Genomic DNA, 26,951 nt, shown 5'->3' with positions numbered 1-26,951 from the left:
AGGCAAAAGTGTCAAATCTACGTAGGGAGATTTTGGGTATAAAGCAAGGCAAAAGAGAAGCTCTCCATACTTATTGGGAGCGATTCAAGAAGCTGTTAGTCCGATGCCCACAACATGGCAATAGTGATTATCAGTTATATCAGTGTTTCTGCGAGGGATTGATACCTATGGAGAGGAGACTAATTAATGCATCTAGTGGAGGGTCACTTTCAGACATGACACCAATGGAGATTAGGGCATTAATAGAGAAGTTGGCCAATGAATCAAAACATTCAGCAACCGAGGAAGAGTGGTACCCGGACCATCCAAGAGGAGTCAAAGAGATGAGCAACGCCCACTTAGAATCCCAGATTTCAGAATTGACTAAAGCTGTCCTTTTGTTGACAAAAGAAAAGGGTATCGAACCAAAGGTTAAACCTTGTGGGATTTGCTGCAAAACCAGGCACCCAATTGATATGTGGTTATTACATCAAGAAGATATAGAAGCTGTGCAGACTATGGGAGGATTTCAGCAAAGGCCATTTGATCAACATCGCAATAACCAAGCTTGGGGAGGGCCTCAAAATAACAATTTCCATCCAAGACCTCAACAAAACTTTCAGCAAAGAAACCAATACCAAGCTCCACCTGGATTTCAACAATCTTTTCAGCAGAATCAGCACCAAAGCAATTTTCAGCAACCATATGTTCGGTCACAAGATAGTAGTTCCAACATGTCTTTGGAAGACATACTCAAAAGTCTTGCAACCAGTACCCAAGCTTTCCAGAATGAAACAAAGTCTAGCATCAAAAATCTGGAACAACAAGTAGCACAACTCGCGAACTCCATGAGCAAACTAGAAGCACAAACCCAAGGAAAATTCCCATCTCAGACTGAGAAGAACCCAAAGCACAATGCTTGTGCTGTCACCCTCAGAAGTGGTAAAAACTACAAAGGACCAGATCAGAAAGAAGATGAGGAAGAAGAGATCGTGGTTGAGCAAGAATCTGAGGCAAAACACAAAAATTAAAAGAGATTATGGAGGATAAAGAGACTGAAAAATACGAAAAAAGAAAAGGAGGATAAAGAGATTATGGATTTCTTCAGAAAGGTTGAGGTAAATATTCCCCTCCTTGATGCAATTAAACAACTACCCCGATATGCTAATTTTTTAAAAGAGTTGTGTACTTCAAAAAGAAAATTAAAAGGCAACGAAACAGTCAAAGTAAGCGAGAACATTTAAGCTATTTTACAAAAAAAGTTACCCCCAAAGTGTAAGGATCCAGGAGTATTTACTGTTCCTTGCAAGTTGGGGAACCTTTCAGTTCCACGAGCTATGTTGGACTTAGGAGCTTCTATAAATGTGTTGCCATACTCACTTTTTAGAACTATCAGGGTAGGGCCTTTAAAAAGAACAGGAGTTATCATTCAATTAGCTGATCATTCTCTGGTGCACCCAAAAGTTGTGTTGGAAGACGTGTTGGTTCAAGTGAATGAACTCATATTCCCAGCTGATTTCTATGTTTTGGATATGGGAGATGACGACTCACCAAACTCAGGTTCCATTATTTTGAGGTGACCATTTCTAAGAACTACCATAACCAAAATAGATGATTATGATGGCACCCTTTCAATGGAATTTGATGGTGAAGTTATCAACTTCAATATTTATGATGTCATGCGTCATCCTGATGATGTTTCAGCCCTTAATTTTATTGATGTAATTGAACCACTAACTGCAGAATATTTTGAAATTGCTAACTGTGAGTCACTAGCACCAGTGCTCCACAGAAACTTGTCTATTAATGCAGCTCAGGTTATATCAGAAAATTATGTGGTTGATAGAGAGGTTAAAGAAATGGCAGCTCATATGGACCAGTAGAGAAAGTTGAGGTATGGTACCCAAACTCTTAAATTACCAATTTCTAACTCCAAGATTTTCCCTTCTGTAGTGCAAGCCCCCATCTTGGAGTTGAAGACACTTCCAGAACATCTGAAATACGCATATCTGGGAGAAAAAGAAACATTACCAGTTATCATGTCTAACAAGCTGTCAGAAAAAGAGGAGTTAGAGCTGATCAGAACTTTAAAGGAGTATAAAAGTGCAATTGGGTGGACTATTGCAGACATCAAAGGACTCAGCCCATCTCTATGCATGCACAAAATTTTGATGGAAGAAGATTATAAGCCATCACGAGAAGCCCAACGCAGATTAAACCCACCAATGATGGAAGTGGTTAAAAAAGAAGTTATGAAGTTACTGGATGCTAGGATGATATACCCAATTTCTAACAGCAAGTGGGTCAGCCCAGTTCAAGTTGTTCCTAAGAAAGCTGGAGTGACAGTGGTAGAGAACAAAGAAGGAGAGTTGGTTCCAACTCGGGTTCAGAACGGATGGCGCGTTTGTATTGACTACAGAAAATTAAACGTGGCCACCCAGAAAGATCATTTTCCTCTCCCATTCATAGATAAGATGCTAAAGAGACTTGCTGGAAAATCCCACTACTGCTGCTTAGATGGATTTTTAGGTTTCCATCAGATTCCGGTTGCTCCAGAAGACCAGGAGAAAACAACCTTCACCTGCCCTTTCGGGACATTCGCGTATAGGCGTATGCCATTTGGACTCTGCAATGCACCTGCCACCTTTCAAAGTTGTATGGTTAGTATATTTTCTGAGTATGTCGAAAACACCATAGAAGTCTTCATGGATGATTTTACTGTCCATGGAGACTCATTTGATATTTGTCTAAAAAATCTCACAATAATTTTACAAAGATGTATAGAAATAGACCTGGTCTTATATTTTGAAAAATGTCACTTTATGGTTGACCAAGGTCTGATTCTAGGACATATTGTTTCAAAAAGAGGTTTGGAAGTCGATAAAGCAAAAATAGATGTTATAAAGAGCTTACCCTACCCGAAGAATGTTCGGGAAGTGCGTTCCTTTCTTGGCCATGCAGGGTTTTACAGGAGATTTATAAAAGACTTTTCAAAGATATCAGTTCCCATGTGCCAGTTATTGTAGAAAGATGTTGAGTTCGAATTCAATGAAGATTTCAAGAAAGCTTTTGATGTGCTGAAAAATCCTCTTACTTCTGCCCCCATCATCCAGCCCCCAGATTGGAGTTTACTGTTCGAGATAATGTGTGATGCCAGTAACACTGCTGTTGGAGCTTTTCTAGGTCAAAGAAAAGACCGGATCCCCCACGTTATATATTATGTATCAAAGACTTCGGACAGCGCGCAAGCAAACTACTCCACCACTGAAAAAGAGTTGCTGTCAATTATTTTTGCACTGGAAAAATTCAGACAGTATTTGTTGGGTACAAAAGTCATAATCTTTTCAGATCACGTAGCCATTCGTTACCTTCTTGCCAAAAAGGACTCAAAGCCAATGTTGATTAGATGGATTTTGCTGCTACAGGAATTTGATATAGAGATTAGGGAGAACAGTGGGAGAGAAAATTTGGTAGATGATCACTTGAGCCGACTCACCCCACCTGAAGACCCAACACTGATCCGCGAAACATTCCCTGACGAGCATCTATTCGCTGCTCAGAACCCTCCTTGGTTTGCTGATATTGTGAACTATTTGGTCTCCAGAGAACTCCCTTTAGATCTCACCCGAGCCCAGAAAGATAAAATCAAGAAGGAGGCAAAAAGATATGTTTGGGACGAGCCGTATTTATGGAAGCACTGAATTTCTTATATTAAGAAGCTTGTGGAGGGCATTATGGTCCGCAACGAACTGCACGCAAGGTCCTAGACATCGGTATTTATTGGCCTCATATTTTTCGTGACTCCTTCCTGTTTTGCAAAACTTGCGAAAGATGTCAAATGACTGGATCTTTGACATCTCGTAATCAGATGCCACTTACTCCAATCTTGATATGTGAAATCTTTGATGTTTGGGGTATAGATTTCATGGGTCCGTTTCCGCCTTCTTTCGGGTTTGTGTATATCCTACTTGCTGTGGATTACGTGTCCAAATGGGACGAGGCAAAAGCTACACGAACTGATGATGCCAAGGTTGTGGTTGATTTTGTCAAGACAAATATATTTGCTAGGTTTGGGACACCAAAAGCCATTATTAGTGATCGGGGCACGCATTTCTGCAATCGCACCCTCGAAGCCGTCCTCAAGAAATATGGTGTCACACATCGGGTATCTACAACATATAACCCGCAAACCAATGGACAGGCTGAAGCTTCAAACAGACAGATCAAGGGAATTATAGAGAAAACCATCAATCCGGTTAAGAAAGATTGGAGTATTCGTTTAGACGATGCGTTATGGGTTCACCGGACAGCATACAAGACTTCTATCGGTATGTCACCATATCGAATAGTTTTTGGCAAACCTTGTCGATTACCGGTCGAATTGGAGCATCGAGCATATTGGGCTGTCAAGAATCTGAATATGAGCATGAATGAAGCTGGTAAGAAAAAAAGATTGGATATTCAAGAGTTGGAAGAAATCAGGAATGATGCTTACGAGAACGAGGCAATCTATAAGGAAAAGACGAAAGCGTTCCACGATAAGATGATCTCGCGAAAGGTATTTACTACCGGTCAAAAGGTACTCTTATACCATTCTCGTTTCAAACTTATTTCTGGAAAATTGAGGTCTCGTTGGGTGGGGCCTTTTGTTGTTACTAACGTGTTCGATCATGGTGCTATAGAAATAAAGAGTGAACAAACAAGAAAAATCTTTAAGGTGAATGGCCATCGTCTCAAACCATTTTACGAAGGGCTCCAAGTTACAAATGAAGAAATGGAAATAGTCGAGGTCCCGACTTACCGCAACTAAGGGAACCAAGTAACAATGTCGAGCCAACGACAGTAAAAACGGGCAGCTTGCCGGGAGGCAACCCGAGCACTTGTTTTGCTTTTAGTTCTGCAACTTGTTTTAAATTTTTGTGTGTTTTTAGCTTCTTAGGGTGCTTCTTTTTAATTGAATCGTGTTTTTAAAATAAAAAGGAACAAAGAGATTTTGCAAAAAGTTGAAAAATAAGGTTTTGGTGGAACCTGCGACCGCAAGTCCACTCCTTGCGATCGCAGGTTATGCAAATTAGGGTCGCAGAACGTCATCCAAGTTTTTTTGGGACAATTTTTTCACGTAAATACCAAACCTGCGATCGCAGGTACAGTCCTTGCGATCGCAGGTATACAAATCTCACTTGTATTTTTTTGAAAACGGCAAAACAACTTAATCAGAACAATTTTCTCAAAACCTGCGGTTGCAGGTATCAGTTTTTTTTTTGCCCATGACGGTTTCGCATATTTTTAAAAATGATTCGGCCACTATTTTACAAACCTGCGATCGCAGGTCCTGTCCTTCCGATCGCATGTATCAATTTTTTTTGAGTTTTCGACCGTTACAATATTGAGAAAAGGGACAACGGCTATTTTGGCCAACCTGCGATCGCAGGTCCCCCCCCCCCCCCCTGCGGTCGCAGGTTTCAATTTTCCTATAAATAATGGTCGCATGCCTCATTTTTACCACCACATTTCAAAAAAACACTCTCTGAAATCATTTCCTTTTTCAAGTTCTTTCATCACAAACACCGAAATCGTTCGTTTTTCGTCCAAATCAAGAAAAAAATGTATCATTCTATTCTATTTTACACCTACAACATCTATACGGTAACGAATTCATGTTTTCACGGTTGAAATTCTCCAAAAATATTATTTTGTTCATCTTGAAATTTGAATTTTTTTTATTTCTTTTTCAGATCTATGTTCCGTTACTCATCCGTAGGCCACGAAAGGTATAAACGTTTGCTCACGACGCAATTTAGAAGAGATTCATCCGAACGGAATTTGAAAAATCAAAAAAAAATTTAGCATGAAAAATATATTGTTGCTCAGCGCACAGTCAGGTATTTTCGTTCTGACACTAAATTTCTGTTTTTGTTTATATATTCGTGCGGTCGTTTGGGAGTAGTTAGAAATACTTATTTTCATATTAAAATTATTTTTACCTGGAAATTGTGCCTACCTTGTCCCAATCCACCTTGAAAAATGCCCCCTCGACCATCTCGTTCACGCAGATATGTTGACGCTCCACAGTCGTCATACACAGTCCAGGTGGACAATGTCACTCTAGACTTAGATTCAGAGGGCGCACTTGACTGTTACCAACGGCTCCTTGACCGCGAGATTATGCCACAGCCCTGGGCCCCTAGCCGTTCACTCATGCGGGAACTCCATATTTATGATGGTGTTCACACTCTTTTTGCCAATATTGGCTGGGAACGACTATTATCTGCGGATTTTGCCACTTGTCCTCTACTGACCTGAGAGTTTTTGGCTACTCTTAGTGAGGTGAATCATGAGGGAAACATAGCTTTTCATATCTTTAGCACCCCTTACACTATTCACGTCGACCAGTTATGTACTTTTTCCATACCCCTATCACCAGTTCATCCCAGTCGACACCCTCTTTTAACGTCCGTGAATTTTTGTATTCCATTACCGGTCTACCGTCGTACGATGCGACCTCATCTGTACAGACCAGTATTATGCACCCTATTCTCAAGATTGCATTGGAAATTATATGCAATATTATTTATGCACAGATTGAGACTACGAAAGCCGGTAAAGCCGAGCTTTTTCTTTTGTGGTGTATGATCACCGGGTCGCACCGCCCGCATTTTGGTGATGTTATCATCAAACCTTTTCATAGAGTTATCTCCCTTCGCACCCGCAGTGCAATTCGTTGTGGTGGTTTGATTTTCTGTCATTGCCCAAGCACTCGTGGTGCCAGCCCCTCCGGGGTACACCTTTTTCACGGGTGATTCTTTCCGTTTGGCCCTGCAGACCCTCAGGTCTATGCACATGCTTCGTCCTACACCAGGGGGTATGTTTGGATGCTGGGTCGCTCCCTTTATTTCAAGGTCACTGGACCTGATGACATAGCTCTCGTTGAACCCATTAGCGAGACTGAGTGGGTGTTGTCTTCGAACATCCAATTACCACCTCACCCACGTAGGGAACCACATGCACCGTTTGATCGACCATCTTCATCCACTCAACACCCAAACTATGAAGACGCCACACCTATATCCTTTACCCAGCCTGATCCTGTACAGACTGATTTTCAGGATCAGCCTCCACCCACTCAGCCATCTCACCCTCACCCCAACTCCCCTTTCACTTACCAGCATTACCTTGACCTTCGTGGGGATATTGCTTCCCTTCAGCAGACGATGGCTGGTCTTCGCCTTGATGTGACACCCAATTTTTTTTGCAAAAATTTTAAACTTTTAAAACCCATCTTAAATTAAATTAAAACAACTGAAATAGTCATAACATAATCCATCAACTTAATAATCATATAAAATAAGTGCGGAAGTAATAATAATAATAATAATAATAAGGTCCCAACAAAATAACTAGTAGCGATGTCCCGATGCTCCATGTCAAGCCTTAGCCTCTTTAATCTTAACACCTGAAAAGTTGTAAGGGAAAAACGTAAGCACGAAGCTTAGTGAATTCAAACACAGACATTGTACTAACATTCATATTTACTAGCCCTAATCCATTTTCCAGTTATAATGATAAAGGCAAAGAACGAATCAATGTCTATATTACGAGGACTTGTAGGTTTGAACCGCACCGGGAAGATCCCGTATCATTTGGCCCTAATCACCGCACCTCACGAAGAGTATTACATTGGTGATCTTACCTACCCACCGCACCGGTAAATCCGTATCCTTTGGTGGTGTCCCCATATCCATAATTAGTTACATACAGTGCACATGTACGAATTAAAACAATACTTATATAGCATGCTTTTATAATAAATTCAAATAATCACACACGAGCTAACTAGCAAACACAATCATCAATACAACGGTGTGAGAGAACTCACCTTGAGTGAGTATTAAGGATGGATAACAATCAAATAATGCTACCAAGCTTGAGCAAACTTCAAAACCTCACCTAAGAAGGACTAAAGGTTAGAAAGGAGAAGTAATGAAGCTATGAGTTGAGAAAAGAGTAATCACAGCAAGGTCTCTAAAACAGACCTGCTGTTCAAAACGGATTTACTCCAAAATCTAAAACAGAAACATAGCTTTAACTAAATTTTATAGGAAACTATGATTGCTCAGGATTCCACAACTATAAAGAACTCATTCTAACTCCAAAAGATGAATTAGATATGAATTTTACAAAATGGTGTATCACTTCTGTCTCCAACAATACAGTCAAGTGATGTTGGCCAATTCTACCCAATTTGTAAGTAGAATTCGTCCAAAAGAAAATTAAGAGAAGTAAACTACATACAAGTGAAAGTCTCAGAGTTGGAATTGAATGAAAATCATCTCTCAAACTCCAGATATAAAATTCACATTGTGGACAATCACAGCACTAGCAAAAGCTGGTGACTGCCCACTGACCTGGAGTGTGGATCCATTCTAACCAATTTATAATTGGAAATAACACCCCATATTCTCCAGATCTTAAATTCATAATATACGGAACATATAGAAACTTGGAATCACTCTGGATCCTTTTCCAAGACTTAGAAATGATGAAAACAAAATGACATATCAGAACAGACCCGGATCAGACCTAACAGAAAAGATGCCATTCTTTCACATAGATAAAGCCCTTATCAGTGAGGTTGTCCTTCTTAAGAAAGTTAGACAACTCAATTTGTGAACGTTTGGAACTGGTTTGGGGTCCGTTTGAGTTCTAGAGCTCCAGATATGATTTTTACAAAATGACTATAGATCTGATGGAAAACAGAATCGTAGCCACCCGTGATTCCTTTTTGGCTTATCCATCCTTCTCCTTTTGAAACACATTTTAAGATGTGTTCATCATCCCAATTCAGTCCCCATGATAATGGTGGTACTAAAAAGGGTTAGGGATCATTAGGGTTTCATTTAGCCACAAGGATGTAATAATAATCAACATGAAAATAAACATAAGCACATAAAATCATCATTCTCCCTTTTAGGGTTTCCATGATCTTTTGCCACATGTAATCCCCTAGATCCATCATCCACCATATATGGGGTGAAGATAGGATCTTCAGATGATGTATAACATACAATTACAAATAAAATAAGAAGGAGAAGAGGTGAAGATGAAATCATAAAACTAGAACAAGGTTATGAATCAAGTTGTAAGAAAGGATAAGGAGGTTCATACCAATACGAATCAAGGCTGGAAATGAACAAGAATTAAGCTCCAAATAGCCCCTTGGCTGCTCTTGATCCCAAAGAGAGAGAGAGGGACGATTTTTGAGAGAGAGGGAGGATTTAGAGTGTTTTCCTTGTGTGTGTTCTAAATGATTCAATTTACACATTAAGTACTATTAACTAGATGGACTTTGCAAATAGGCCCATAGCCCATGGACTTCAATAAAAGGAGTTTACAAGATGATCAAAAGAGTCCAATAACATAAGAAATCAGACATTGGTTAAATAAATTAACCCAAGGTTACAAGGATAATTAAATTAAAATAACCAAACGTACCGAGAAAACCCGGGGCGTTACAACTCTCCCCAACTAAGAACGGACTTCGTCCTCGAAGTCAACACCTAGAAACAGATCCGGATAATGAGCCCGCATCTCGCATTCCGGTTCCCGAGTCCATTCCGAACCCTTCCTATGTTGCCACTACACCTTAAACAGGTTTATAGTCTTGTTGCGGAGAGCTTTCGTCTTTCGTTCTAAAATAGCGATTGGTTTCTCAACATAATTGAGACGCTCGTCAATTTGTATGTCCTCCAGTGGTATCACAGCGGTCTCATCAACAACGCATTTTTGTAACTGAGACACGTGGAACGTATTATGAATTAGACTAAGCTCGTCAGGAAGCTCTAAACGGTAAGCCACCTTCCCCACACGAGCTATGACCTTGTAGGGTCCAATGAATCGGGGTCCGAGCTTTCCCCGCTTCCAAAATCGAATCACACCTTTCCAGGGGGAGACTTTAAGCAACACATAATCTCCCACCTGGAACTCAAGATAGGAGTGTCTTTTGTCGGCATAACTTTTCTGACGACTGCTCGCTGTGACCAAATGATCCCGAATCACTTGGATTTTCTCCGTAGTCTGTAGCACGATATCGGTACTCCCAAGTACCCTCTGCCCAACCTCGCCCCAACAAACGGGCGTCCTGCACTTCCTCCCGTACAAGGCTTCATACGGAGGCATTTTAATGCTCGAGTGATAGCTGTTGTTATAAGAAAACTCAGCTAGATGTAGATGGTCATCCCAACTACCCCCAAAATCAATCGCACACGCCCTAAGCATGTCCTCCAAGGTATGAATCGTCCGCTCACTCTACCCGTCTGTCTGCGGATGGAAGGCGGTACTAAAATGTAATTGTATGCCCAATTCCTCTTGAAACTTCCTACAGAACCGAGAGGTAAATCGAGTGTCTCGATCGGAGACGATAGAAACGGGCACCCCATGTAATGAGACAATCTCCCGAACAAAGATCTCGGCTAATTTCTCCGCCGATGAGCTGTCCTTTATAGCCAGAAAGTGAGCACTCTTAGTCAAACGATCAACAATCACCCATATCGTATCGGATCCTCGGGCAGTTCTAGGAAGTTTTGTAATGAAGTCTATGGTTAGATGCTCCCATTTCCATTCAGGAATCTCCAATGGTTGCAACTTCCCATGCGGTTTTTGGTGTTCCGCCTTGACCTTCCGACAGGTCATACATTCTTCCACAAATTGAGCCACATCATTCTTCATTCCATGCCACCAGTAAGCCTCATGAAGGTCCCGATACATTTTAGTAGCACCAGGATGGATAGAAAATTTTGACTTATGAGACTCATCCATTAGGGTTTTCCGATTTGCCCCGGTATATGGAACCCAAACCCTACCATAGCGAGTCAGCAAACCCCGCCCGTCTCGTTCCATCTTAGGCAACTCTTTCCCAATCTTCTCACGCCTGATGTTTTCCTCCAGTATTGCCGTCTTTTGGGCGTCCCAGATTAGATCTAACAAAGACGACACCATCGTGATCCGGAGACACTTAGCTCGAATTGGTTCGGCAGATTGTTTACGACTGAGAGCATCAGCTACCACATTAGCTTTACCAGGGTGGTAGTGAATTTCACAATCATAATCTTTTACCACATCCAACCCTCGGATCTGCCTCATATTCAAATCCCGCTGCTCGAACAAATATTTTAGACTCTTATGGTCAGTGTATATGATAAACTTCACTCCATAGAGATAGTGTCTCCAAATCTTAAGAGAGAAAACAACAGCCCCAAGCTCCAAATCATGAGTGGGGTAGTTTTGTTCGTGGGGTTTCAGTTGTCGGGAGGCATAGGCTATCACCCTATCTCGTTGCATTAACACGGCACCAAGACCTTGAAGCGATGCATCACAGTAAACCACCATATCCTCAACCCCATCAGGTAAGGCCAAAATCGGAACATCACACAATCGTTTCCTTAGCTCATCAAACACCAGCTGCTGCTCCGGGCCCCAAACGAAATTCATTGATTTCTTGGTCAATCGGGTGAGTGGTAAGGCGATTTTAGAGAAATTTTCAATGAACCTCCGGTAATAACCGGCTAAACCCAAGAAACTGCGAATTTCAGAGGGTGTTTTTGGAATCTTCCATTGTTTAACCGCATTAACCTTGGCTTGATCGACCTTAATACCGTTTTCTCAATGTCAGAGGGTGAGTATGGAATGCTGTTTTCTCAATGTCTTCTTCACGAACGCGCATCTGATGGTAACCGTAACGTAAATCAATCTTGGAAAACCAAGATGCTCCCTGAAGTTGATCGAAAAGATCGTCAATACGTGGCAACGGGTACCTATTCTTTATCGTGCGCTTGTTTAGCTCCCTATAATCAATACACATTCGCTGGGATCCATCTTTCTTCTTCACAAAGAGAATAGGAGCACCCCAAGGCGAGCAGCTTAGCCGTATAAACCCTTTATCACTTCGTTCTTGAAGTTGATCTTGGAGCTCTTTCATTTCAGGTGGTGCCAAGCAGTAAGGAGATTTCGCTACCGGAGTTGCACCTGGCACCAAATCAATGTGAAACTCCACTTGCCGAACAGCTGGCAAGCCAGGGAGTTCCTCCGGAAAGACATCGCTGAAGTCGGAAACAATAGGAACGTCGTCTAGTGCTATAGCAGAAGAGCAAGAAGCCATAGCCAGGCGGGTAATGTCCCCCTGAATAATAAGTTCTCCACCTCTAGGGTTTCGAACACGAACTTGCTTCTTACGATAGTGGATTTCCGCATCAAACGCATCAAGCCAATCCACGCCTACGATAACGCAGAGCTCTCGCATCGCAATAGGGATAAGATCAATAGGGAATTCAACTCCAGAAAACTCGAGAGTGCAACCCCGATAGACATCGGTGACATAAATAGTGCGATTGTTGGCAACTTCGACAACCATTGGGCGAGCCAATTTTTCGATACTACACCCCAGACGATTAATAAACGTGCGAGATACAAAAGAATGGGTAGCACCGCTATCAAACATAACAACAGCAGGCTCGGAATCTAGCAAATAAGTGCCTGATTTACCACATACGATCATGTAAACAATTCTAACTGCCATTTATTAAATAATGGCAGGAGAGAAAAGAAAAAAAAAAAGAAATTTACCTGCCACTGTCGCGGTAATCATCGGCTTATCCGCAGTCATCTGGTGAGCACGACCTCGTGTCACCATAGTGGGTCCCTTAGAAGACGATGCAATTGCAAGATTTGTACCCCCGCTTCCTTTACCAGCCTTCAACTTCGGGCATTCGGGCTTCTTGTGTCCCGTCTCGTTGCAGTGATAGCAGACGGGAGCAGTAGAAGTAATCTGAGGAACTGCACTTGCATGGGGAGCCCTACAATTCTTCCAATGATGCCCTGGCTTTTTACAGTTGTAGCATATCAACGGATTTTTCTCGCCCTGACCTGAAGACGGCCTGTACTCATACCTTGACTTACCACCCTTCTTTTGCTTTTTCTGGGCATCTCCGGATGTCTTGGAGGAGGTGTCATTGTCCTTCCTCTTGGTCTGGCTCTGCAACTCGATTTCCCTCCTCCTCGCTGCATCCATGATCGCGGATAAAGTCGGGAACTCCTGCATGCTAACGAATTCCCGAATCTCGGTACGTAGAATGGTAGTGTATTGGCTGACCAACTAGGCCTCGTTCCCAGCAAATGAGGGACAAAAAGATAGCATCTCCAAGAACTTGGCGTTCAGGTCGCTAACAGACTCGGTAGTTTGCTGTAAGGCCATGAACTCTTGCTGCATCCGCTGCTACTCCACCTTGGGCACATATTGTGCCTCGAACCTCTCCACAAATTGGGCCCAAGACATGGCCCTCACTTCTTCCTCGTTTAATAGAGCGGTGATGGTGTTCCACCATGTCTTTCCCCTTTTTCGCAGCTGATTCATGGCGATCACAACTTTGTACTGGTCCGGACACCCAACAGTCATGAAGGCGCCCTCAATATTTGACACCCAATGCTTAGCAACAACTGGGTCGGATTCACCGTTCCAAAGAGGAGGGCTACACTTGCTGAACTTCTCGAAGTAGTATGTCAAATCCCGAACGGGCGGAGCCGATAACGCTCCCCCGGGAATAGCTGCGAGGTGCTCATCCAGAAGAGCTTTGACCTGGTTGATTATGTCATTGGTCACGCCCGGGATTAGTTCATTGAAAGCGTTATTGAATTCCTCAGCGACAATATTCCTAACTTGCTCTATTTGGAGCTGATTAAGGCGAGCAGATGGAGCCATCTGTATCCGTAGAAGGAGGAAAATATTTAGAAATAAATCAGCCTAGATATTTCTAGGAAGACGAAACACTCAGCTTGCCGAAAATTTCTCAACCTTGCCCCGACCCGAAACCGGCACCGATGTTTCAAATAGTAGGGGCCCTTCTACTATCTTCCACACAAGTTCCAATTTCGCAATCGCGTCTAGTTTCAAAATTTCCAGCTCGCTCTAGCCGTTAATTTTACATCTCTCTCACATGTTAACATTAAATAAGTGTGTAATCTAGCATTTTAAGACTAGTAGAATCCAATTCATAGTCAACTATTTAACATAAACATTTAACATAAGAAATAAGGCTTACTTGGCTGGCCAACTGGCACACCGCGACATCTTTCACTACTAGTCTTCAGAAAGTTTGAAAAATCTTTTAAAAAGAGAATAAACTATTATAGAGCCTCAAATTTGAGTCTAGAACATCCACAAGAATGCCTAGTTCCCTCAAACTGTGGCTCTGATACCAACTTGTGACACCCAATTTTTTTTGCAAAAATTTTAAACTTTTAAAACCCATCTTAAATTATATTAAAACAACTGAAATAGTCATAACATAATCCATCAACTTAATAATCATATAAAATAAGTGCGGAAGTAATAATAATAATAAGGTCCCAACAAAATAACTAGTAGCGATGTCCCGATGCTCCATGTCAAGCCTTAGCCTCTTTAATCTTAACACCTGAAAAGTTATAAGGGAAAAACGTAAGCACGAAGCTTAGTGAATTCAAACACAGACATTGTACTAACATTCATATTTACTAGCCCTAATCCATTTTCCAGTTATAATGATAAAGGAAAGAACGAATCAATGTCTATATTACGAGAAGGACTTGTAGGTTTGAACCGCACCGGGAAGATCCCGTATCATTTGGCCCTAATCACCGCACCTCACGAAGAGTATTATGTTGGTGATCTTACCTACCCACCGCACCGGTAAATCCGTATCCTTTGGTGGTGTCCCCATATCCATAATTAGTTACATACAGTGCACATGTACGAATTAAAACAATACTTATATAGCATGCTTTTATAATAAATTCAAATAATCACACACGAGCTAACTAGCAAACACAATCATCAATACAACGGTGTGAGAGAACTCACCTTGAGTGAGTATTAAGGATGGATAACAATCAAATAATGCTACCAAGCTTGAGCAAACTTCAAAACCTCACCTAAGAAGGACTAAAGGTTAGAAAGGAGAAGTAATGAAGCTATGAGTTGAGAAAAGAGTAATCACAACAAGGTCTCTAAAACAGACCTGCTGTTCAAAACGGATTTACTCCAAAATCTAAAACAGAAACATAGCTTTAACTAAATTTTATAGGAAACTATGATTGCTCAGGATTCCACAACTATAAAGAACTCATTCTAACTCCAAAAGATGAATTAGATATGAATTTTACAAAATGGTGTATCACTTCTGTCTCCAACAATACAGTCAAGTGATGTTGGCCAATTCTACCCAATTTGTAAGTAGAATTCGTCCAAAAGAAAATTAAGAGAAGTAAACTACATACAAGTGAAAGTCTCAGAGTTGGAATTGAATGAAAATCATCTCTCAAACTCCAGATATAAAATTCACATTGTGGACAATCACAGCACTAGCAAAAGCTGGTGACTGCCCACTGACCTGGAGTGTGGATCCATTCTAACCAATTTATAATTGTAAATAAAACCCCATATTCTCCAGATCTTAAACTCGTAATATAAGGAACATATAGAAACTTGGAATCACTCTGGATCCTTTTCCAAGACTTAGAAATGATGAAAACAAAATGACATATCAGAACAGACCCGGATCAGACCTAACAGCAAAGATGCCATTCTTTAACATAGATAAAGCCCTTATCAGTGAGGTTGTCCTTCTTAAGAAAGTTAGACAACTCAATTTGTGAACGTTTGGAACTGGTTTGAGGTCCGTTTGAGTTCTAGAGCTCCAGATATGATTTTTACAAAATGACTACAGATCTGATGGAAAACAGAATCGTAGCCACCCGTGATTCCTTTTTGGCTTATCCATCCTTCTCCTTTTGAAACACATTTTAAGATGTGTTCATCATCCCAATTCAGTCCCCATGATAATGGTGGTACTAAAAAGGGTTAGGGATCATTAGGGTTTCATTTAGCCACAAGGATGTAATAATAATCAACATGAAAATAAACATAAGCACATAAAATCATCATTCTCCTTTTTAGGGTTTCCATGATCTTTTGCCACATGTAATCCCCTAGATCCATCATCCACCATATATGGGGTGAAGATAGGATCTTCAGATGATGTATAACATACAATTACAAATAAAATAAGAAGGAGAAGAGGTGAAGATGAAATCATAAAACTAGAACAAGGTTATGAATCAAGTTGTAAGAAAGGATAAGGAGGTTCATACCAATACGAATCAAGGCTGGAAATGAACAAGAATTAAGCTCCAAATAGCCCCTTGGCTGCTCTTGATCCCAAAGAGAGAGAGAGGGACGATTTTTGAGAGAGAGGGAGGGTTTAGAGTGTTTTCCTTGTGTGTGTTCCAAATGATTCAATTTACACATTAAGTACTATTAACTAGATGGACTTTGCAAATAGGCCCATAGCCCATGGACTTCAATAAAAGGAGTTTACAAGATGATCAAAAGAGTCCAATAACATAAGAAATCAGACATTGGTTAAATAAATTAACCCAAGGTTACAAGGATAATTAAATTAAAATAACCAAACGTACCGAGAAAACCCGGGGCGTTACACTTGACTATCAGCAGTATAACACTCAGGTTACCGACTATCGTAACGAGTTCTTAGGTATGCGTGACGACTTCGACGATTTCCGCGACCAATTCTTCCGTCGCTATGCCCCACCGTCCGAGTAGTCGTTTTCTACTCCTCCCTAAGCATTGAGGGCACTGCTTAATTTTAAGCTTGGGGAGGGGATTTCTTATCTTTTTGTAAAAAGTTTTTATTTTGTTTTTCAAAAAAAAAAGATTTTTCATTTATGTTTCTTGTAGTTGTCATCTTATTTCTTCCTAGTTTATTTATTTATTTATTTTTTTCTGTTAAAAAAATTACGAGATGATGACGATCTTTACATACGTAGCTCCATGAAGTGGGATATTGAAAATTGAAAATGAAAAAAATCCGAAGCAACATGATTGTTATTGGAAGTGTAGAATCAGCTGTCATAACCAGGGGACCCAAGACACCGTGATTCGAGACCCCGACCTTAGATAATAAAAAAATAGCATACTAAAACATTTTTTGGGCGGTAATAACAGCTCTAGGATGATTTGCTTATTAATGTTTAAAAAGAATCTTTATCTGTCACACCCCCGAACCAGATGGCGGAAACGTCCAAGGGCTGTTGTGACTCAATTGAATACCATCACAGTGAATATACATGAAACATAACATCATTCATCACCATGCATTAAAATAGTACAACTGGTAGTGTTTACATTTAGTACATTGTTTCATAACATTACATTCCCAAAAAGTAGATTGTTCGATACTAGTTAAACAAACAACAAGACATCACTAAGTACATTTTTCCCTTCGATTTACCTGTTACCTGAGAATACAAGTATTTTGAAAAACGTCAACATATGAAATGTTGGTGAGTTCATAAGTAATGTTTGCAACATAATGTTTTGTATTGTTTTGAAAACCACCAGAAAATCCGATATTTTCTGAAAAGAGTATCGTGTAAAAAGTGTGAAGATCCGTAAGTATGCTTGTTTGTTTCTATAAATGTAAAAAAAATTGTTAGACTTGGTATGCATCTTGTAGGTGTATGAATTGAAAACCCTAGGAAAACCCGATGTTTTCCTAATACTTTGAATTACGCATTTTATATGTCGTTATACCGTTGTGACGTGTGTATTCGATAATTCCAGGTGACGTTGGATTAATTATGGATTGTGAATTGTTATAAACACGCATTAATGAAAACGACTAGTTTACAACTATACAAACGATCCCTTAGGCGTCGTGCATACTATTCACTTAATCCAACCACCCTGACTTCCCATAGCCCCACAACCGAGGAGAAAAGAGGGTGCGAAGCCCCCGCTATTTCCATAAGTCGTTCAAGGCTATCGTGAATGCATAAGGCCCTTGGCCCGAATCGCATTGGTGAATTCTCGACTTTGCTAGCAGTACCAAAAGACCCTTGGGGCCCAACAGCATAAAAGCCAGTGAAACTCCTTTTAGATGGAATTAGGTCATGTAAGTCCCAACAACATGTAAGCGAGTTTCCTTCGGGCCTAAAGATCATGTCATTGGGCTAGCTAGGCCCAACAAGCACGATTTGAAACATTCGGGCCCAAAGATGGTGTATCGACGTCTGGTGAATTCCCGTGTGTGTATTGACTTCCCGTAATTTCAGCGTGTGTATTGTAGTATCGTCGTGTATAGATTTTTGATTCATTATTGATTCGAGACCGAATCAATTCGTTTGGTAACGATTTTTGGTGTTGAAGGTGTATTATGTTTCGTCGGTAGTCATGGTACTAGTATTTCTTCATGACGGATTTATTGTTTAAAACATTGGAATTTTACTTTTACAGCCCCTTTCTTTTGAATAAATTTACACTTTTAGCCCTTTTTATAAAAGAATTTCCATTTTAGTCATTAAACCATTTTTCTTGACACTTTAGTATCAAAAATTGTTGAAAAGGGTATTTTTCAGCTCAAATTTATTTGAAAAACAGTTTTAGTCCCTCATAATGAATTTTTCTCGGCTGAAACCTCATTTTTCGCAAATTTTACACTTTTGGCCCAAAATAGAAAATTTTTGCATCTTTGGTCCCTTTTAAATATGAAAAGTACTTTTAACCCTTGAAATGGACTTGGAGCACTAGTAGTCCCCTGTTTTACAGAAAAGTCCAGTTTCAGCCCCTCTAATTTGAAAATCTCGCAATTTGGGCTTTATTGGGCCGAAAAGTTCATTTTTGGCCCATTATGCTTAAAAATTCACATTTTAATCCTTCAAAAGAGTAAATTTCCAGAAAATACATTCTTGAAACTGTTTTGACTCATCTCATCCCTCAGAATTTGTATTTTGACATTTTGGGCCCTTTAGTTTCATATTTTTAGCATTTTGAGTCCAAAAATGGGTTTTAAACCCAAAGATGTTCATATTAACCAACTTGGTTATTTTTCTAGAAATGATTTGTGTGAAATAACTTAGTTTATACTTATTTCATGCAACTTAATGTAGATCTCGATCTTAAGGTCTTTTTGACTAGATCCAACACCACAATCACATAAGAACATATATACAAGCATAGAAATCACACAAAGCATACATATACTCATAGATCTACACATTTGCTTGTATTCCCCCCCCCCCCCCACAAAACTTATAAAAACTGAAAAACAGGGGGTTTGAAGCTCACCTTGAGTTGTAGTTTCGGTTTTGAAGAGAGAAAAGAAGAAAATTTCGATCCTAGCAAGTCTTCTTGGTAGATCTCGAGTTTAGTGACTTCTAAGGTGCATGATCACAAGTTGGAATAGATTTAGAAGAGATTTTTGATGGAATGAAGTATCTAGATCATGGATTAGTCATCAACTTACCTTAGATGATGTGTTTGTGGGAAAAACCTCCTTGAAAAGCTCTTGATTCTCGAAATTTTTGAAGACGGAGGGAGGAGATGTTCTTCAAGACTTAGAGAGAATGGAATGAATTTTTTGTGAGTGTGTGTGTGTTGTTTTCGGCCGAGAGCAAGAAGAGAGGGGAGAGAGTGCATGGAAATATGAGTAAGGCTTGGATGCATGATGAATAATAGCCTAGTTATCCACAAAATAACAATGAGGTGGCTAGCATAAGTCAACCCTTCTTCTTGGGCTTGCCTTGGGCCGAGAGTGGAGAGGGAAAAAAAGATTTTTAGGCTTTATTGCCCCTAAACTCATGCTAGAGTTAGGTTGAATGATTGTTGGCCCTATAAAATATAAGTGTGATTTTTTTATACTTTGTTGGGCTAGTTTAAGTTAATAATGGTTCATAATGGTTCATAATATTTAATTCATTTCATTCTAGGCCCAATGTGGCCCAAAATGTTGGAATAAATGAAAGTGGGTCCAATTAGAGCCCATTTAAGAGTTCTAAGTCCAAGATGGTCAAATTGGAAGCTTATTGGTCCATTGGGCCCAATAAGGAAGTCCTAGACCAAAATGGACCTAAACAAGAACTTCTAGGGTTCCCCATTGCTTGTTGAGTATTTTGTAATGCTTGTATGATGTATTTGATTGCAATTTTGTTGTCACAGAGTAAGCATCATACATGCCCTTATGTTTTTGATTCGTAATTTTACTTAAGTGTTGTAGTTACAAGGCACAAAATTTCGAGTTGTGACATTATCGGCAACTCTGAATCCACAGAACATGACCCTATTTGTTGACACGCGTTACCCTCGCGGTAACAGAGAGCTTAAGTATCAGATCCACACAGTCAAAATGAAGAAAGGGTACCACGTTATATCTAGTACCCCAAAATGAAAGAATTTTAAGCGCTCAATTGAAGAAACTTCAAGAAATACCAAAAAAAAAAGATTGAAGAAATCAAGTTCAAAACGAAGTATAAATCAAAGTTCAATCAAGTTAGAAGCTGCTCCAAAGTTATATCTGGCGAATAAGAACTGTGTGATATGATACTTGTGGCTCTCGAAAAAGTGAAAGCATAGAGCTCGGGCTCCTACGGGGGTTGGCCCTTGATGCTTCGGCGAAAGCTGATTTGGTCGTACGGGTTCTTAAGGATGCGTCGATTCTGATTCTTGGCCATCTAGTTTTAAGGACATGAGATCCAGACTATGTTATTTTCGCTCATAAAGCTAGTTAAGGTGCAAAGTTTAAATAAAACTAGAGTTGGATTATTGTGTTACATCGTTTTGTGGCCTTCCTTACCTTGGGAGTCTGTGATACACGAAAGATAGCAGGATGGTTGCTTTGGTGTTAGTGATTGGAGCCCAGTATCGATGTAAAGTCTGATCGTAAAAGAAAAAAAAATATAAAAAAAATAAAAAAAAAAAGAGAGGAAGCATGTTTCAATTTAGTTGTTCGTTTTTAATTTGCATACCATTTTAGTTCATTGTTCATTTTCTTTATCTTTGCATGCATGTTTTATGTTTAGCTTTGGTAGTTCTTGTTATTTAAGTTTTTGTTTTAGTTACATGTGTCTAGGTTGTTCCGTTATTGCCTTTAGCCCCAATTCTGTTTCCAAAGTTATCGTTTCCTTACTTGAGGGCAAGTAAGGTGTAAGCTTGGGGAGGTTTGTTAGATGCATTTATATGCATCTTTTAGCACAATTTCCTATGTATTTCATTATAAAAAGTGAATTAACTCCCAATTATTCTTATGTATTTCGTGTTTCATGATTATTTTGAAGAATGCACGTACTGCTCACGTTTGTTATGATTTTTCAGGACTATTTGGAGCACATGGATGATTGCGTAAGTTCGGGATGCATTCGTGGATGCTTAGGAGCTTAATTGGAGTCTAGACCAAGGAAGGATACCGGGAAATGATCAAGAACTGCTTGGAAGGAGGAACGACGATCAAAATAGCCAAAAGAAGCAAATTGCGATCATATCTTCTGTCCTTGCGATCGCAGGTATGCCCTTGCGATCGCAGGTTGCCTCCGAGGATTTGTCGAGCCAAAAAATGCATCAGTATAAAAAAAAAGAGGTACTTGCGATCGCAAGTTGGTCAATTTGCGTCGAAATAGTAACGTACTTCATTAAAAAATCTCGTGACGCACTTTTGGGTGATACATGCGATCCCAGGTATGCCCCTTGCGATCGCAGGTACGGTGTTTTGACGGCTAGACATATAAATACAGCCTGATACTCTTCCAGCAACCCTAATTAGCGATTCAGAGGCGATTTTCAGAGGTTTTCAAGTGAAGAACGCAGATCTAAAGGAGACGATTCGATTTTTATTCGTAGTTTAGTAAGATTTATCGTATAGACTTTATTTCTACTATTTGTAATCCGTTTTTAGCCATGTCTGGCTAAAAAACTCAGATTTTAGTTTCGCAAGACGTAACCTTTTCGTATGATTAATCATTAAGCATTATGTTTGACTATGATTACTGTTTAGTTTGATCAATTTTGTGTTAAATTGAATGCCTGATTTTGATTTCAGTTTCTGTTGGCCACTTAAATTGTTTGTGAATCATTCTAGTCATCTAATTGTTTAGATCTGTAATTGTCTAGACTAATTAGTAATAAGTGACAAGTATTAGATTAATTCTTAGATTAGGTTTAAGTCTGATATGAATTGATCAAACAAGTTTTAACTCATCCAAGCTTATGAGAGGTATTGAACTTTACTGGGAAATTACACTGTGTCCAATGCAACTTTTCTTTGTTGATCAAGAGCTTGTTTGATTAATTTAGTTACAAGTTAGGTTTAATTCAAAGAACTTATTTTGATTAAATGATTTTTGTATTAAATGTCATTAGAGCTTGTTAATGAACCTTAGTACCAATTTAAACAAGTGCATAGCCAAATATTGTGTTGAAGGTTAATTACATGATTAGGGGAGTCACCGCGAAACTGAAATTGCTTTCTCAATTTTGAATTTTCATAACTTTAAATTTAGTCCTTCTCTCGTCATTTTCAATCTCTGTTAGTTTAATTTTCAAAAACAAAACCACCCCCTTTTATGTTTATTGCATTCATCAAGAATCAATTCACACCTTACGCACAGAGGTGTAAACATTAGGACGTGTCTCTGAGGATTCGACCCTGCTTACCTGTACTACCTGTTAGTGCATTAAAGCAGTTTATCTTATACTTTTATTTGTTTAAATCGTGTGCAACAACGGTTCTAACATACACCTTGCTCCACAAGTTACAAAGTGTAAATGAAATCGATTAGCATTTTTCTAGTGTTATCATTTCTGTTACTGTTCTTCGAAAATTTATAGAAAAATCATTAAAGGTCCAAATCAAAATCCTAAAATTCTGAGATTTTGTAAAATGAGTCTAGTTTGTTCATAATTTTTATTATGATTTTTAGTGACCTCCAACTTGTGTGAAAAAGACCATAATCACAGACTGGTCCGGATTTGTCTTTGAAATAATAGGCAGTTTTGTAAAAATTACCATAAATTGTAGAATAATCATATGGAGATGTGCAAGTAGTAATTTTAAAGGTATGAACCTGAACTATTTGTACCTAATACAGTTTTGAAAACTAAAATTTTAAGTTTCCCAAAACAGTCTGTGAATAGAGTTAAACTTTTCTGATGAAAGCTATTGGATGAGTTTAGTTGTGTTCTTGGTGTTTTAACTTGTATTCTCCCGTTTAAAACTTAATAAAAACATGAAAAGATAGGGGTATGAACTCACCTTGTGTGTTCTTAGTGGATGGATGTTGAAGAAAAGAAGTGTTCTTAGAAGATGCCTTGAAGGTTCGAAGATCTAACATGAATGTGACGATGTTTGTGTAAGATATCAATGATTTGAGTAGAAGGAAGTGAAATAATCATGTGGAGGATGATAATACTTACCAAAAGTAGAAGAAAAGCTTGGAGAATGGCCTTGAATCTCGAAATTTAGAGATAGGATTGAGAGAGAAAGGTGTTTGTCTTTTGGAGGAAAAATGAGAGAAATGTGAGGAGATAGGAGGGTTTTCTAGCCCTTGCCCAAGTGTGTGGCTGGAAAATGGTGGGAAAAGTACAATGAAATGACTAGGTATGGTGGAAGGACAAGAGTTGGTCATGGAGTGGGCATGGGGTGGTTGCTTGTGTCATACACTAAAGCAAAGTCAACACTCCACCAATAATATCTCACCCACTCTTCTTGGATAAGGATTATGCCCCAAACCATGATTAATTATGAAATAAGGGGTTTTATTTGATAACATATGCTTTCGGGTAAAAATCCCGCGTTAAAATAATTAAAAATGGACTCAAAATGCAAAACTAGTCGAAAAACCGAGGGAATTTGGCCTACCTGCGAGACCTCTTGGTATCGTGTCGAGGTTCGGTCCCAATTGTTGTTGGGCCCGAAGGCGAAATGGAGTGAAGGTGGAAGGAGCGAAGGAGAAGGGTTCGGTCCGATAGGGAGGGTTCAGGTTCGGCTTGTAGGCAGCTTCGGGTTCGGTTCTTAGTACTCCAGTTCTTAGCAGGTTCATTCCCTATAGGGGACCTTCGGCTCTAAGAGGGTTCGCCCCATAAAGGGGGGTTTCGGGTCCTTAAGGCTATTTTACTTGTTTTTACCCTGTTTCAAGCGGTTTTTTACCCGGTTAAGGGTCGGGATGACCTGAATGATTTCAAAAAGTTAAAGGAAATTTTGAGAGAGATTTGGGAGAGATTTTTAATACAGAGAGATAGAGTGAAAGAGATTGGGAGAGGCTTCTTTTGTGACCTTTTTGAGTGTTTGGCTTCACAAGGTCCGTAAACCCCGTTAAGCCATGTGTAAGGATCTTACACACTCCCGATGAGTATACAATATTGTTTTATCGCTTTGGTTCATTACTTACCATAGTGTTAGGTTAAGGAAATCTAGATATACAACTTTTAAGTTGATGATTACTCATTAGAATAGCGAGTTGTATAGTAATTACATAACGTAAACCCTAATATACAAGGGTTAACTGAGTTGACCAGTTGACTTGTTGACTTTGTTTGACTCTGACTTGACCTGAATTTGACGGTTGTCACATAATGCATCATGAAACAGGAAACTCTAGCCCTAATTTCTGAAGTACCTAGCTTATTCTCTAGCATGCAGCTCTAATATCAAATAAATATCTCATATTATAAACAAATAATGGTATTTTGGGAAATCACCGTTCGGGCTCTGGCTGATTGTACACACTACTCCGTCTTGTTTTCTCTTTAAAACTCTTACTCATTTTAGAAAAATTATTTTCCTTTATAAAATTTTCTAAATTCCTAAGTTTGAGTCTAGACATAACCGAGGGTACATCCGAATCCCTCAAACGAAGGCTCTGATACCAACTTGTAACACTCTAAAATTTCAACCAAAATTTTCATTTTTAAATCACATAAATCATTATTTCATTTTCTCAAAATCACAATGTATCAAATATCAAAACATGATCCCACAAAACAAATGATAAAAATCTCAGAAACCTCAATATAATCTCAAACATGCGTGTACAATCAAGTCGGCGCCGTCCCACGATCCTGAGAAGTACCTGAAACACATAACACACAACACTGTAAGAACGAAGCTTAGTGAGTTCCCCAAAATACCACATACTCAAATAATAAGCCTCTCATGGCTATAACTTGGCATGGACCCTCCGGTCTCATGCTTCTTGGTGAGGACCCTCTGTAACAACCCGAAATTTCGTATCACTGCTTGTAACCCTTTTCGTAACTCATTTCGATAATCCAATCGCCGTTACCAATTTCGTTTTCGATTCCGTCATTTAATTAAGTCATTAATGTATATTTTATATTATGACATAATGGGTATTCTAATACCTTTAGAACTCATTGTAACACCTCATATTAGTGATCGGAACATTTCTAGAATCAACCATATCGAATTACGGAAACATAATCGGGTGCGACCAAAAGCCCCGTTTAATGCCGGTATCGGGTAGAATTCCACCATGTCCAAGTTTTGGGACCTATTTAAACGTGTTCAAGCTTTCATTTGAAGCTTTTCTTCATCTCTCTACTCTCTCTCTAACCTCTCTCCTCATCCAAGATTAGGGTCCAAAAACATAGAATTAAGGCTCCAAATCATAAAGGTAACTTCCTTAACTTGTTATTCAACCTCTTAGGCCTTCAAATCTGTGTTTAAAATGTGATTTTGAACCTAGAACATGTGTTTACGGCCAAGGAGCATGCTTGGGCCGTAAACACTTAATTAATTGGTTTTTGAGCAATTTAACCCCTCCAAACCAACATTGGGACTTAGATACAAACTTATGGCTTAGAAATCTGGACTTAGAACACCCTAAACACGAACTTTGAGGAGAAAATAAGAGTTTACGGCCAAGGAATATGCTTGGGCCGTAAACTCCTCATACATGGGGAGTAAACTCATTTTCTAGTGTTAAAAAGCCATATAACTTCACCAATAGCCTTGAAATAAATCCTAGAATCATCTAAAAATAGTTTGGGGACCTTAAACATGTCAAACACCCTCCAATTAGGTGTTTGCGGCCATGACACCCCAAGAATATGTTCCAGGGCCGTAAACTCCTAAAGATGAGTCATTTGGTGCCCTAAATTCATACCAAGGCTTGTAAAAATTATAGGAATCACATGTGATTAATTTAAGGCCATTAAATCATCAATCTAAGGGCGTATAGAAGTTTACGGCCGTAAACTCCATGTTTAGCGCTATAAACTCCCTTAAATGGTGTTATTGGTGATTTAATTCCATCCCAAGCCTTAGATAAATTCATCCCAATCATCCCTCAAGTGTTATTGACCATTAAGCACCATAAACCTTGCCAACATGAGTTCACGGCCGTGAACTCAGGTGTGAGTAGTGTATAAGGCCGAAATCTCCCTAAGGAGTTTACTCTTGAAGAGTAAACTCAATTCCCAAGTCCCAAGCATCAATACACGTCCGTATATGTCACCCGGGTCACTCCAAACACTCGTTTTGAAGTGTTTTCGCTCATTGGAATGTAATATCATATCTAATTAGTAATTTAAAATCTAATTAGATATATTTGTATACCATTTCGTATTACATAGGAACCTCGCGTGTTATCCAGCCTTGAATCGACACTTAGCATCCGGAACGTCGCATTTTCTCGTTTGGTGAGTTCATACCCCTACCCTTTTTCAATGGTTTTTAAATGTTTTCAGGGGGGAATACAAGCAAAAGTACAAGAATATCTTGTACTTAAATTCATTATTTCATTTAAATGATTTCATAGTCGCACACTTTTAAGAATTGACAACCTACTAACAAACTTTTTAACTTGCAGAGTTGTTTGTTCAAACGATTTCAATTCTTATTATATACTGCTATGTTTCACAATTGATTGTTCACTCTTATATTGATAGAGATCATAAAACGTTGTAATGTCTGTAATAAAACACCCTAGGCTCGAGTGTAAAGGATAGACACCATTAGAAAACATGAAACATTTGTAATGTCCTTAATAAAACACCTAGGCTCGAGTGTAAAGGACAGGCACCATTAGAACTTAGTTAGTCATAGATACTACTTCCCTTAGGCACGAGAAGTAAT

The 26,951-nt window shown here is 39.4% G+C and overlaps 1 protein-coding gene across 1 annotated transcript; it reads right to left on the bottom strand.

Annotated features, from left to right (window-relative positions):
- Positions 1 to 6,915: 6,915 nt before the first annotated feature.
- On the bottom strand, positions 6,916 to 13,042 carry LOC128127995 (uncharacterized). Its single transcript, XM_052766747.1, has 4 exons — positions 12,598 to 13,042; positions 12,071 to 12,543; positions 7,143 to 7,205; positions 6,916 to 7,041 (listed from the first exon to the last, which is right to left on the bottom strand). The coding sequence occupies exons 1-4, from the start codon at positions 13,040 to 13,042 to the stop codon at positions 6,916 to 6,918; spliced, it is 1,107 nt and encodes a 368-aa protein (XP_052622707.1).
- Positions 13,043 to 26,951: the final 13,909 nt, after the last annotated feature.

Source organism: Lactuca sativa, chromosome 8 (assembly GCF_002870075.4).
Source record: "Lactuca sativa cultivar Salinas chromosome 8, Lsat_Salinas_v11, whole genome shotgun sequence".
NCBI classification, from domain to species: domain Eukaryota; kingdom Viridiplantae; phylum Streptophyta; class Magnoliopsida; order Asterales; family Asteraceae; genus Lactuca; species Lactuca sativa.
This window is presented reverse-complemented; position numbering and strand designations above follow the sequence as displayed.

What these genes read in the sequence shown, in the direction of transcription:
- LOC128127995 (XM_052766747.1), bottom strand. Translation starts at nt 13,042, where the DNA reads ATGGATGCAGCGAGGAGGAGGGAAATCGAGTTGCAGAGCCAGACCAAG. An exon ending in GATTACCGCGACAGTGGCAG is followed by an intron (nt 12,544 to 12,597) that starts GTAAATTTCTTT and finishes AATAAATGGCAG; the next exon opens with TTAGAATTGTTTACATGATC. An exon ending in CGAAGGTCAAGGTAATGCTG is followed by an intron (nt 7,042 to 7,142) that starts GTAAGTGAAAGG and finishes TAAAGGATATAG; the next exon opens with GTGTGGCGTCTTCATAGTTT.